The 15,253-nt window shown below is 42.5% G+C and overlaps 1 protein-coding gene across 3 annotated transcripts in view; it reads left to right on the top strand.

The window, feature by feature from the left end:
• The first annotated feature begins 1,533 nt into the window (after positions 1–1,533).
• lekr1 (Leucine-, glutamate- and lysine-rich protein 1) overlaps positions 1,534–15,253 on the top strand; it is a 192,961-nt gene continuing 179,241 nt past the window's right edge. For all 3 annotated transcript variants that reach the window (XM_072254578.1, XM_072254577.1, XM_072254579.1), the window contains exon 1: positions 1,534–1,631. In XM_072254578.1, the coding sequence (XP_072110679.1) occupies positions 1,539–1,631 (93 nt within the window). In that variant the 5' untranslated portion in view covers positions 1,534–1,538. The remainder of the gene's footprint in view (positions 1,632–15,253) is intronic.

The raw sequence follows: 15,253 nt of genomic DNA on the forward strand, positions 1-15,253 counted from the left end.
TAATGATCATTTATTATTCTTTACACTGATTTCTTGGTGTTGTTTACAATTTGAATCATCCCAAATCTAGACCAATATAAGGGGATATAATGCTAGTTCACCTATTGTTAATATTTTTATTGTTTATCTTTGTTTCGATATTGTGATAACAATCTAAAGACACCCTGTTATCTAAAGTGAGAAAAATGCCAGAAAATGTTGTGATAATTTTCTATAATGAATAAAATTTTCCATTACATTTTAACAATTTGTCAATGATACGTGAAATCACTTTTGCTAATATCTGAAGAATAGTTTAACAATTTCATTTACTAACATGAATACCTGCTTATTTTTATGCTGTCAGATTATATGCCACAATGTGAATGATCCTGCTTTCTTCCAAGAATTATCAAAAATGTGGATATTGTACATAATATAGCAACTTGTCTGTAAACTGTTAAAATGTAAGATACTCTGTAATTTTCAACTTCTGTGACTGCTGTCATACAGGAATTTTACAGAAGTCTGGAATACTTCACAGAGTTGTGGCATGCCCAAGACATTGCTGTTACTCATTGTGATTTGTCATTGTCTGGCCAAAGAATTTTTATTTTACAGCTGCACATTTAATTTGCTTTTGCATTCAAGCAATAATGACACAGGCTTAAGGAGATAGACAACAGTCTTTAAAATTGACACTTATTCTGCATTTTACACATTTTTGTTACCATATATTTGATTCAGCTTTCACTCAAATATGGGCTTCAGTCCTGCTCCATTGATTCCAACACAAACACTTTGGCTGTAAATCTTAAACTGTACTGAAGCAGTATTTCATGACTGGAGCTGCAGACTTTTGAGGCAGTATTCTGTGTGATTCCTTAGGTGAGTGATTCTCCTGATCTAACCAGTTCCTCCTACATATAATCCACCTCTCCATCCCAAATTTCTATCACAGAGTTTCTTTCTCCTCCTTCACCTACTCCATCTGCCCATCAAGCATAGACCCCTTCCACTATGTTCTTTATCCCCACTATTACCAACTACCCACTCCACTTTCCTTACTTGGGTCAAAGCTGAACCTTCCTTTTCTATTAGATTCCATCATCTACAGCCCTTTGCTACCCCTATCTATTTCCACTCTTTCCTGCTCTATCTACCAATCACTCCTCCTCATCTGGACCAAGCTACCTTTTCCCAGCTTTTGCTCCAGCCCTCCTCCTCCTTGCCTCTTTAAAATGAGTTTAGTTTATATCAAGAATCCCAACCCAAAGCATGGACTATCCTTTTCCCTCCACAATGCTGCTGAGTTCCTCCAGCAGTTTATTCTGTAAAATATTGCTCGTGTCCTGGTCAATTTTTATTCCAGTTAGACTACCTCCCAATAAAACTGTACCTCTTGTTGTTAACACATTAAAAGAAATGTGCAAAATTGGCTGCCAATTTTCCTGCATTATATATTTAGTTGTAAAGCATTTTAGAGTATTCTGTGGTTAAGAAAATGAAGTATCATAATTGAAGCCTTTCTTTATTGTCATTGGTGCAGTAGCAGATATATGGTAATGTGGAGCAGTTCTGAGCTTCTACCTAAACAGAGCAATATGGAACGCCATATCCCTGTTCACCCTTTACCTGAAGATATCCAGCAGGTAAAAAAGCCGTAATGTTTTTCAATTAAATTACATTGTACATATATTGAAAGGTTTGCATAATGTATGAAAGCAATTACCCTTCAATCATGCCTATGTGTTATCACATCGGGACATTTCTGACCTATATCAAATATTTAATTGGGTCTTGCAGAATTCAGGACAATATATACAGTGGATTCCAGATAATCAGGACATATTGCAACCAGTTCATTTTGGCCCAACTGAGCGACTGCCCTAAATAGCTGAAGTTTCATGGAAGTAATTATAAAAGGTATAAAAAGATAAACTGAGTAACAAATTGTGTACTTAAAAGAAATGCAGAACAAATTAGAACACTGCCATTACTACTGCAGTATTATAAAACTGTGTATTAGTTCCTAATACTTATCGATGGAGTTATTCATCTACGTCGCATTCTTTGACTGTGAGTGAACAAAATCAACGCAGACACCTAGTGCAGATAATGGACTGCCTTCATACAATGCTGTCAATGAATACATCGCCCAAATCTTTATTTTCATTGCCGCATTCAAGATGATTGTTAATACAGTAATTCTTTGTATTTTCTAACTTGAAGAAGTAGCAGAATTGCTTTATTTTCACTCTCAGATGTTTCTGGCATCTCCAAGCCTGAATACTTGAAACCACAGTGAGCAAAATAGTTCTGAATTGTCTTACTGTTTATTTCTTGCCAGCTATTGTCGTGGTTTCTCGTTTCTCACAAACGACAAGGAGACGCAGAAAACTCGTCAAGAAGTTTTAAACTTTAATTTGCAAATCAAAGCTGAGACAATCAGAAAGCTAGTAGCTGACTGCCCGTCGAGGCTTGTATACAGCACTTTTTATAGCAATTTTCCTATCTTAGCTACATTATCATATCCAGTTGGCCTGTGATTACATATCAATATATCCACTCTCAACTTTCCACTATTGTTTTACTCCCCAACTTAATTATGTCCTAGTTTACATTTTAGACCATATGTCCTCTCATCCCTGACCACAGTCATTTCTTAATTAGTCTTGTGTTGACATACTGCCACATATTTCATCACCTTACTCACCACCGTTATCTTTCTACTTGGTTTCATTCTAGTTCTCTACATGAATTAATAGTGAACAGGTCAAAAGTCATGGCTGCTACATAGTGAATACCTTCTATTCAGCTAGCAGTGGTTACATAGTAAATATAGAAAATACAATGTGTGCATTTGAGTAAATACTGTTGAATAAATATTGTAATACATAGAAAATACAATGCATGCATTTGCATTTTCCAATACTCTCCGTGACAAAAAGCGCTTCTTTTTGAACACAAACATAGGCAACTGATGCTATTCAAAGACTGTTAGAGCACCATGTAGCGTCTAACAGTCATGCAAGTGCACGTGATTGACTCTAGTTAGAAACTGTTCCGAAGCAGTTCCTGCCTCAGTTCAGTGGCATGGGTCCCAAATAAACAAAGGGAATCCAGGCTATTTTCTCAATTAGTTTTTATTCTTTAGTGTTGTTCCAAATAAGCAGCTGCCCCGATTTACTGATGGCCCAATTAACTGAAATCCACTGTATATGCAGATGAATACTAATAACAGATGTTTAACCACAATGTTTAACTTTCAGTAGACAGGGTCTTTTTAAGTCAAAGTCATGCACCATAGTACTCATGTTCTGAAAGAACTGGCTATTCTGCTTGTGAAATTGATGGATTCACCTATTGTAAGCACATTCAGCTTAGACAGGTTTTGCAAGAACTGAAAGTACGGAACAAAGTCTACGATTATGGTCTATACCAGATGTACCCAATACAGGCCAACTTGGCATATTTCAACCAATGGAGTTTTAAATGATACAACAATTTTTCCAATTTCTGTAAAGAGATAGGTTGCTGAATTGTATTACTATTTAAAAAAATCAAGATGATGATTTGAATTGTCATGACACTGCATAACAGTTGCTAGATCATTCTTAGATTTATTTTATGTATTTCATAAGAGTTAATGTAACTGCAAACTGTAAATATTGGTCAAGTTTAAATTTGACTCAGTTTTTTTTTAGGTTTATGAAAATGTTGGATTCATTAAATCTGGCTTTGCTTGAGTAAAAAAAAGTATATTTCCCTCAGTAAGTAAAAGGAATTCTTGGTTCTGGCTGTTTTAGCAGCCAACATTGGGCTTGCCAATTTGCATTAGACATCTGAGTGACTGTATAACTGAAAATAACTTGCTTGTTAAAATCTGAATTAAAGAAAAACACATCCAGCTATATGAATGTCCCAGGCAGAACTCTACTTTTGGTGCTATAAATCAGCGGTCCCCGACTACCGGGCTGCAAAGCATTTGCTACCGGGCCGCGTGGAAATGATATGATTTGGTGATATGAGTCAGCTGCATCTTTCCTCATTCCCTGTCACGCCCACTGTTGAGCTTGAACACACACGAGGTCATTACACACACATCATCTATGTCAGCGTGGGAAGGAGATCAACTCCTCGAGCTTGCAAATAACGGCAGGCTGAAAAGTATGTTTGACACAACATCCCAGCCGGCATTCTGGATCAAAGTCAAGGCTAAATATCCTGAGATAGCCACGAAAGCACTGAAAACGTTGCTTCCATTTCCAACATTTTTCTGCAAAGTGGAGTTTTTTGTAATGAATGCAACGAAAACTGAATTGCGGAATAGACTGGACATAAGGAACCCCGTTCGAGTATCGCTGTCTCCCATCACCCCTCGATGGGACCATCTTGTTGCAGGGAAACAAGCCCAGGGCTCCCACTGATTCAGCGAAATTGGTGTGTTGCAATGATTTTATATGTTCATACGGGGAAAATATGTGCTGTGTGTTTAATATCCAAACGTTACTTAAAATGTTATAATGCTATTGACTTACTTATATAACCATATAACAATTACAGCATGGAAACAGGCGATCTCGGCCCTTCTAGTCCGTGCCGAACGCTACTCTCTCCTAGTTCCACTGACCTGCACTCAGCCCATAACCCTCCATTCCTTTCCTGTCCATATATCTATCCAATTTTACTTTAAATGATAATATCGAACCTGCTTCTGCCACTTCTACTGGAAGTTCGTTCAACACTTACTTCAAGCTCCCCTGATAATTGACTTATCGCTATATTCATGCGAGGAAAATATGCTCTGTGTTTAATATTAAATTCGTTAGATAAACCCTTTTAGAAACAAAATTGAGTGTATTAGCCACTTATCGCTTATATTCTGGTTGTGACTGACACCCCCCCCGCCAAACAGAATCGCCAAAAAGAATTTGCAGGGGGGAATAAATGGCGACAGGTCACGACGCGCATGCGCACTGGTGCCCGCGCAAGGTTTCATGGTCATTGTAGTCTTTTTCTGGGTAAATACAACGTATTTGACTGCCGGTCCGCAAGAATATTGTCAATATTAAACCGGTCCGCAGTGCAAAAATGGTTGGGGACCCCTGCTATAAATGCACTGAAAATCTGTGTCACAAACATCCTGCTTTTAACTGCAATACATCATTGATTTCACATCCAGATAAGGCCTCATAAAACACATCTTGTTTCTAGACAGCTTAAAACAATTTATTGTGAAATTAATTTTGATAAGTATAAGTCAATACAATTAATTATACCTTGGAATTATTATGAATACTAACCTTATCAATAAATAAGCTGAAACTTCATACAAAATACCTGAAGCTTATAATGCAAAACGTTAATATTATGTTTTTTACAATCATACCAATGAAATTTACTGGATGGTATTCAAATGGATTCCCAACCTAGGGTTCACAGATGCCTTGCTTAATAGTATTGGTTCATGGCATAAAAAAGGTGTGAACCCCTCATTAGAGTATAAACCAAAGTGGCCTATGAAGAAAGAAAATTTGAATAATTTTCAGATAGATATTAGCTTATACATTAATCCTTTTAACTTTCAATAAGGAAAATAACAAAGGTATAATTTATTAGCAGAATGAAGAAAAACTGTGGATCAACTTAGATTATTTATTGCAGCAGAGAGAGAATAGTTTGAATTTCCAATTCTTTTGAATGGTGGTGACCCATATGAAAGTAAATGAATCTTTAGTATGTTGTCTACCTAACTTGTCCTTGTAAAGGTAACGTGTGGAGCAAATAAAAGCTGGGAAATAATAATAGTTCCTCTGCAATGGGTCTTACTGTTAGTTTCCCTCAGGACAGTTTATCTTGTAAATATCATTATGGAATCTGTTTCATGTTTAACAGATAATGTAGTATTTAAAGCATTTAGAACTCTTTTCTGCATTAAGATCTCAGATTGGCTTTGAGCATGTCAAAACCAATGCAAGGTTTTAGCAATTCTATTTAATGCATAATGTAGTAAATATTTTTCTTTTCTTCTTAGGCAGTTCATTGGGTTAAGGAAGATTCAATTTTTTGGGGTTCAGGTCTGACAGAAGTGGGACAGGTGTTGATTAATGGCATAGATAGGAGCAGGTTGTTTGCACTATTGTTTGGTTATTTGCACATGCACTCTACATGCAGCAATTGGAGAATCTTGAGTTACTTGAAGTCATCTTGAAGCTTGAATGGTTTTGAGTCTAGTAACTTTTGCTTGCAGTTGTAAAATTTAGGATTATATGCTTGTTTCAGGAGTCCAGTGTCAGACATGTGGCTAGTGTGATTCACACACTGGAGCAGATTAATCACAAGCAGATGTCAAAAGCTGGTGATTCTGATCGGGAAGAGGACACTGATATTGGTCCACATTTCTTGTCAGTGGATTTGGATGATTTTGCAAAGGCAACACTGGTGGTACCTCTCCAGTGCCTACTGTAAATTGCTTATGCCTCCAAAGGGTAGAGTGGGCTGTTAAATGGGTCATAAGTTTACTGCTAAGTTTGAGGTTTTGACTGTCAGTAACCTTTTTCCTCAAGTAAGCAAAGACTGTTTTGGTGCACTGGAGTTTGGGTTGGAGTTTATTGTTGACATTTGCCTTCCTTGATTTATTCATCCTGCATTGTGGAAAGTTGTTCAGAGTCTCAAGATTGATTCTGATTGCAAGAGCAGCTTGGTAAAAGTCCCTTCTCTTCCATCTGTTTAATATAAAGCCTGTCTTCTAGTTCACTTCTTTGAAGAAATCAACAATGGTTTAGAGCTCAAACTCAGAATGTGTGGATATGGAAATATTGTCTACATGCCTATATTGTTTATATTGTCTACTTGACGTCCATAGTTGGAATGATCCTTTTACCAGAGCTGAAGTGATAAGGTTTACTGCTTGACCTCGAGATGAACTTCTCCCTAAAAGAGAGTTTGTTGGAGGTGAGGTGAAGTACTGCCGTAAAGGAGAATGAGAAGAGGGTTGACATGATGACCAAGCTTTTCTTGAACACAGTCTATGTTAGATCTGTTGATATAGATCATAACTTGCTTGTGATTGTGGAGTCCTGATGCATGGTCTCAACCCAAAACACCTCCATCCCTTTACCTTCAGGGATGCTGCTTGATTCTGAGTTTTCCATTAGTTTCTCGTTTCAGGTTCCAGCATTTGCAGTCTCTTGTATCTCTGCTCTCTGACCAGATGGAGGAAGCATAGCAGCTACTGACAAAAGTGGAAATTGAGTGCAATAAAGTTGGACTTCACCTAAACGCTAAAAAGACAGAGTACATGGCGTTTAACTGCGACAAAGGTACTCTCAAGACTGTAAAGAATGATGCCATTAAGAAAGTCTTTGACTACAAGTACCTCATGTTAAGAATGATGAGTGCGGAGAAGGACATAAAGATACGGAAAGCGCTGGCGTGGAGGGCTATGAATGACATGAAGGAAATCTGGAAGTTGAACCTGACCAGAGGGTTTAAAAAGAGGATCTTCATAGCAGTCATAGAGTCCTTTCTCACGTACGGATGTGAGACGTGGACACTCACCAAAACTATGCGAAAGTCTCTAGATGGTTGCTATACATGAATGCTCCGGATGAGTTGGCAACAGCACATGACGAACGTCGAGCTCTATGATAACATACCGATGCTCACCACTAAAATCGAGGTGTGAAGACTGCAGCTAGCGGGGCACTGTCTACGCCACCCTGAGCTACCTGCCAGCCTAGTCATCATATGGGAGCCCAAGCAGGGGAGGATGAACCCTGGACGCCCTCCGAAGACTATGGTCAACACACTCCTAGAAGACAGTGGCGTGGCTAATGTAGATGAACTGGACACTCTGATGAAGGAGAGAAAGAAGTGGAGAGTCTGTCATTGTGCCTGACACCAGCCCCCTAGGCCTGAGTCAATTTTGTAGTAGTAGTGGTGGTGGTGGTATGTCTCTATTGTAGAACAGTTGTGCATAACAACCTACTTTAATTTTGCACCTTTCCAGCTCTTACAGTTTTTCATAGTATAACAGTGTAACATAGTATGATGTTAGTTGAATTCCAGTTAATTTTGTAATGTAGGGAAAGACAGATGGAACATTATGTAGCCATAAGTGAGACTCTAAAATGGTATGTTGACCTGGTGACATGGTAAAATATGTCTTTAGTGATTGCAGAACTCATGGGGGAGGATGAGCCGCCAGAGATCGTTGTGCACATTGCTGCTATCTGCATAGGTATGAAAAGGATTTAAGTCTTGCAAAGTGAATATAGTGAATTAGTCAGAAGGTTAAAAAACAGGACCTCCAGGGTTATAATCTCTAGATTGCTCCTTGTGCTATATGCTCAAGAGTTCAGGGAGGAGAACAGTGATGCAGTGAAACATAACAATATTACAAAGGAGAAATGCTGGTGGTCTTAAAGTGCTAAAAGTGATTCATGAAGCCTGATTAGGTACATATATCCTAGATGTTGTGAGACTCCTGGTCAAGATGGCATTGACCTGTGGTCTCTGTCAAGTTCGTGGCTCAGTCCGTAAGACCATAAGATATAGGAGCAGAAATAGGCCATTCAGCCCATTTGGACTGCTCCACCATTCAATCATGGACTGATCCAATTATTCCAGTTGTCCCCACTCCCCTGTCTTCTCCCCATACCCTTTGATGCCCTGGCTAATCAAGAATCTATCTATCTCTGCCTTAAATGCACCCAATGACTTGGCCTCCACAACCACTTGTGACAACAAATTTCACAGATTTATTACCCTCTGACTAAAGTAATTTCTTCGCATCCCTGTTCTAAATGGACATTCTTCAATCCTGAAGTCATGCTCTTTTGTCCTAGACTTCCCTACCATGGGAAATAACTTTACCATATCTAATCTGTTCAGGCCTTTTAACATTCAGAATGTTACTATGAGATCCCCCCTCATTCTCATGAACTCCAGGGAATACAGCCCAAGAGCTAGACGTTCCTCAAATGGTAACCCTTTCATTCCTGGAATCATTCTCGTGAATCTTCTCTGAACCCTCTCCAATGTAAGTATATCCTTTTTAAAATAAGGAGCCCAAAACTGCACACAATACTCCAAGTGTGGTCTCACGAGTGCCTTATAGTGCCTCAGCATCACATCCCTGCTCTTATATTCTGTACCTCTAGAAACGAATGCCAAAATTGCATTCACGTTCTTCACCACTGATTCAACTTGGAGGTTAACCTTTAGGGTATCCTGCACAAGGACTCCCAAGTCCCTTTGCACCTCTGCATTGTGAATTCGCTCTCAGTCTAAATAATAGTCTGCCCGTTTATTTCTTCCATCAAAGTGCAGGACGATACACTTTCCAACATTGTATTTCATTTGCCACTTCTTTGTCCGTTCCCCTAAACTATCTAAGTCTCTCTGCAGGCTCTCTGTTTCCTCAACATTACCCACTCCTCCACTTAAATTTGTATCATCGGCAAATTTAGCCACAAATCTATTAATCCCATAGTCCAAATCATTGACATACATCGTAAAAAGCAGTGGTTCCAACAATGACCCATGTGGAACTCCACTGGTAACCGGCAGCCAGCCAGAATAGGATCCCTTTGTTCCTACTCTGTTTCTGCCAATCAGCCAATGCTTCACCCATGCTAGTAACTTCCCTGTAATTCCATGGGCTCTTATCTTGCTAAGGAGCCTCATGTGTGGCACCTTGTTAAAGGCCTTCTAAAAATTCAAGTACACCACATCTACTGCATCTCCTTTGCCTACCCTGCTTGTAATTTCTTCAAAAAGTTGCAGTAGGTTTATCAGGCAGGATATTTTTCTTTCAGGAAGCCGTGCTGGCTTTGGCCTATCTTGTCATGTGCCTCCAGGTATTCTGTAATCTCAGCCGTAACAATTGATTCCAACAACTTTACAACCACTGATGTCAGGCTCGCAAGTCTATAGATTCCTTTCTGTTGCCTCCCACCCCCTTCTTAAATAGCAGAGTAACATTTGCATTTTTCCAGTCATCCGGTGCAATGCCGGAATCTATTGATTCTTGAAAGATCACTGTTAATGCCTCCGCAATTTCTCCAGCTACTTCCTTCAGAACCCAAGGGTGCATTCCATGAGGTCCAGGAGATTTATCCACCCTCAGACCATTAAGCTTCCTGAGTACCTTCTCAGTCATAATTCTCACTGCACCTACTTCACTTCCCTGAAACCCTTGAATGTCCGGTGTACTGCAGACGTCTTCCACTGTGAAGACTGATGCAAAATATGTATTCAGTGTCTCTCATTACAATATCTCCAGCATCATTTTCTATTAGTCTTATATCTACCCTCAACTCTCTTTTACCCTTTATATACTTAGAAAAGCTTTTCGTGTCTTCTTTGATATTAGTCGCCAGCTTCCTTTCATAATTCATCTTTTCCTTCCTAATGACCTTCTTAGTTTTCTTCTGCAAGTTTTTAAAAACTTCCCAATCCTCTATCTTCCCATTGGCTTTGGCCTCCTCGTATCCCATCTCTTTTGCTTTTACTTTGGCTCTAACTTCACTTGTTAGCTACGGTAGTGCCCTTCTTCCATTCAAAAATTTCTTCTTATTTGGAATATATCTGTCTTGCACTTCCCTCATTTTTCGCAGAAACTCCAGCCATTGCTGTTCTGCTGTCCTTCCTTCTAGTGTCCCTTTCCAGTCAACCTTGGCCAGTTCCCCTCTCATGCCACTGTAATTTCCTTTATTCCACTGAAATACCGACACATTGGAATTTAGTTTCTCCTTCTCAAATTTCAAAGTGACCTCGATCATATTGTGATCACTCTACCCTAAGGCTTCCTTAACCTTAAGCTGTTTTATCACCTCCGGATCATTGCACAACACCCAATCCAGCACAGCTGATCCCCTTGTGGGCTCAACAACAAGCTGTTCTAAAAAGCCATCCTTTAGACATTCTACACATTCTCTCTCTTGAGGTCCAATACTGGCCTGGTTTTCTCAATTCACTTTCATGTTAAAATCCCCAACGATTATCATGACATTGCCCTTCTGACATGCCTTTTCTACCTCCTGCTGTAATTTGTAATCCACATCCTGGCTGCTATTTGGAGGCAAACAACAGGAATTCTGCAGATGCTGGAAATTCAAGCAACACACATCAAAGTTGCTGGTGAACGCAGCAGGCCAGGCAGCATCTCTAGGAAGAGGTGCAGTCGACGTTTCAGGCCGAGACCCTTCGTCAGGACTAACTGAAGGAAGAGTGAGTAAGGGATTTGAAAGTTGGAGGGGGAGGGGGAGATCCGAAATGATAGGAGAAGACAGGAGGGAGAGGGATGGAGCCAAGAGCTGGACAGGTGATTGGCAAAAGGGGATACGAGAGGATCATGGGACAGGAGGTCGGGGAAGAAAGACAAGGGGGGGGGCCCAGAGGATGGGCAAGAGGTATATTCAGAGGGACAAAGGAGAGTGAGAGAAAGAATGTGTGCATAAAATAAGTAACAGATGGGGTACGAGGGGGAGGTGGGGCCTAGCGGAAGTTAGAGAAGTCGATGTTCATGCCATCAGGTTGGAGGCTACCCAGACGGAATATAAGGTGTTGTTCCTCCAACCTGAGTGTGGCTCCATCTCTACAGTAGAGGAGGCCGTGGATAGACATGTCAGACTGGGAATGGGATGTGGGATTAAAATGTGTGGCCACTGGGAGATCCTGCTTTCTCTGGCGAACAGAGCGTAGATGTTCAGCAAAGCGGTCTCCCAGTCTGCGTCGGGTCTCGCCAATATATAAAAGGCCACATCGGGAGCACCGGACGCAGTATATCACCCCAGTCGACTCACAGGTGAAGTGTTGCCTCACCTGGAAGGACTGTTTGGGGCCCTGAATGGTGGTAAGGGAGGAGGTGTAAGGGCATGTGTAACACTTGTTCCGCTTACACGGATAAGTGCCAGGAGGGAGATCAGTGGTGAGGGATGGGGGGGGAACGAATGGACAAGGGAGTTGTGTGGGGAGCGATCCCTGCGGAATGCAGAGAGAGGGGGGGAGGGAAAGATGTGCTTAGTGGTGGGATCCCGTTGGAGGTGGCGGAATTTACGGAGAATAATATGTTGGACCCGGAGGCTGGTCCTCACCTACCACCCCACCAGCCTCCGGGTCCAACATATTATTCTCCGTAACTTCCGCCACCTCCAATGGGATCCCACCACTAAGCACATCTTTCCCTCCCCCCCTCTCTCTGCATTCCGCAGGGATCGCTCCCCACACAACTCCCTTGTCCATTCGTCCCCCCCCATCCCTCACCACTGATCTCCCTCCTGGCACTTATCCGTGTAAGCGGAACAAGTGTTACACATGCCCTTACACCTCCTCCCTTACCACCATTCAGGGCCCCAAACAGTCCTTCCAGGTGAGGCAACACTTCACCTGTGAGTCGACTGGGGTGATATACTGCGTCCGGTGCTCCCGATGTGGCCTTTTATATATTGGCGAGACCCGACGCAGACTGGGAGACCGCTTTGCTGAACATCTACGCTCTGTTCGCCAGAGAAAGCAGGATCTCCCAGTGGCCACACATTTTAATTCCACGTCCCATTCCCATTCTGACATGTCTATCCACGGCCTCCTCTACTGTAAAGATGAAGCCACACTCAGGTTGGAGGAACAACACCTTATATTCCGTCTGGGTAGCCTCCAACCTGATGGCATGAACATCGACTTCTCTAATTTCCGCTAGGCCCCACCTCCCCCTCGTACCCCATCTGTTACTTATTTTATGCACACATTCTTTCTCTCACTCTCCTTTTTCTCCCTCTGTCCCTCTGAATATACCTCTTGCCCATCCTCTGGGTCCCCCCCCCCCACTTGTCTTTCTTCCCGGACCTCCTGTCCCATGATCCTCTCGTATCTCCTTTTGCCAGTCACCTGTCCAGCTCTTGGCTCTATCCCTCCCCCTCCTGTCTTCTCCTATCATTTGGGATCTCCCCCTCCCCCTCCAACTTTCAAATCCCTTACTCACTCTTCCTTCAGTTAGTCCTGACGAAGGGTCTCGGCCTGAAACGTCGACTGTACCTCTTCCTAGAGATGCTGCCTGGCCTGCTGCGTTCACCAGCAACTTTGATGTGTGTTGCTATTTGGAGGCCTGTATATAACTAACGTTAGAGTCCTTTTACCCTTGCCATTTCTTTTTTTTTTTTTTGGCGTATGCCTGCGTGCGTGTGAATCTGTGCATGTGCATCTGTGAGCATGCGCGTCTGTGCGTGCGTCCGTGATGATGTCTTTTTCATGGCTTTTTACATGGTGCAGAGTGAGAGAGAGACTGTGTGGTGCACCACTCCTCGCACAGACATTTTCACAGTATTTTCCCTTTATTTTACGAGGTCGAGCTGCGATCTTGACACTCAACCCGGCATGGATGGAAAACGTACTTGGGGGCGGACCCGACTAGTTTCGAACACGGGAACCTCTGCTCCCGGGTCTGACGCTGATGTCATTGCGCCACCAGCCGGCCCTACCCTTGCCATTTCTTAACTCAACCCATAGAGACTCTATACCTTCCAATCTTATGTCATCCCTTTCTAATGATTTAATATTATTTCTTATACACAGGGCCATACCACCCCCTCTGACTACCAACCTATCTTTCTGATACACTGTATATCTTTGGACATTCAGCTCCCAATGGCAACCATCCTTTAGCCAAGTTTCAGAGGTGGCCACAATGTCATGCTTGCCAATCTGTAGCTGAATGTCAAGATCGTCCATTTTACTTCTTATGCTGTGTGCATTCAAATATAACACTTTCAGAACAGTATTTGTTGCTTTCTGTTGTAAATCATCCCACTGGCTGTGACTATGCCTCATCTCCTCCCTGTCCTTCCTGTCATCTCTCTTGCATGCTATCTTTGATTTATTTCTGTTTTCCTCTTCCTCAGCTCTATCACTCTGGTTCCCATCCCCCTGCCAGATTAGTTTAAATCCTCCCGAACAGCTCTATTAAACCTGCATGCTAGTATATTGGACCCCTTTGGGTTCAGGTGCAACCTGACCTTTTTGTACAGGACATACTTCCCCCAGAAGAGGCCCCAATGATGCAAAAAACTGAAGCCCTGCCCCCTACACCGGTCTCTCAGCCATGGATTAATATGCCTGATCATGCTATTTTTGCGCTTGTTAGAATGTGGCACAGGCAGGGTAGTCTCCAGCCCCTGGGTATGAGCATTGAATTCTCCAACTTCCAGTAATTCCCTCTCCCTCCCTTCTCCTATCCCAGTTTCACTCTGTCCCCTCCCCCAGCTGCCTATCACCTCCCTCATGATTCCACCTCCTTCTACTACCCATTGTGCTTTCCCCTGTTCCTTCTTCACCTTTCCTGCCTATCCCCTCCCTGCTTCCCCTCCCCCACCCCTTTATCTTTCCCCTTACTGGTTTTTCACCCGGAACCTACCAGCCTTCTCCTTCCCACCCTCCCCCCACCTTCTTTATAGGGTCTCTGCCTCTTCCTTCTTCAGTCCTGACGAAGGGTTCAGGCCCGAAACGTTGACTGATCGTTTCCATGGATGCTGCCTGACCTTCTGAGAGTTCCTCCAGCGTATTGTGAGTGATCCAGAGATTACTACCCTGGAGGTCCTGTTTTTCAGCTTCCTACCCAACTCCCTGAATTCTCTTTTCAGGACCTCCTCCGATTTTCTACCTATGTCATTGGTACCAATGTGCACCAAGACTTCTGGCTGTTCACCCTCTCCCTTCAGAATACTCTGCACCTGATCTGAGACATCCTGCACCCTGGCACCTGGGAGGCAACATATCTCTATCAAGCTGACAGAACCTCCTATCTGTTTTCCTTACTATGGAATTTGCTTTGTTTATAGCGAATCCTGTGAGTGTGGTGAAAGGGTGCAGAACATTGAACACATTCTGTGCAACTGCCCACTCTCACCTGATTTAGCTGACACTGACCTACTCAACATCAACCAAGCAACACTAGAGTGGCTGGCTGTCTGATGTGACAAGCTATGATAATGATCGCATTCCTCATCTTCTTCTGTCCCTTCTGCACCATGGAACCAGGCTCAGTGCCAGGAGACCTGACCGCCATGGTCGTCCTCTGTCAGGTCACCCCGCATCCCCCCCCCCCCCCGCCTCAGCAGCATCCAAAATGAGATAATGATTACTGAGGCAGATGGCCACAGGGGTGCTCTCTACTATCTTCCCTTCCCTTCCCTGACAGTCACCCCTTGTCTAACTCCTGCAGCCTTGGGGTGACTAACTCCCTGTAACTCCTATCTACCTCCTGCTCGCTTTC

Source organism: Mobula birostris, chromosome 4 (assembly GCF_030028105.1).
Source record: "Mobula birostris isolate sMobBir1 chromosome 4, sMobBir1.hap1, whole genome shotgun sequence".
Taxonomy (NCBI): Eukaryota; Metazoa; Chordata; class Chondrichthyes; order Myliobatiformes; family Myliobatidae; genus Mobula; species Mobula birostris.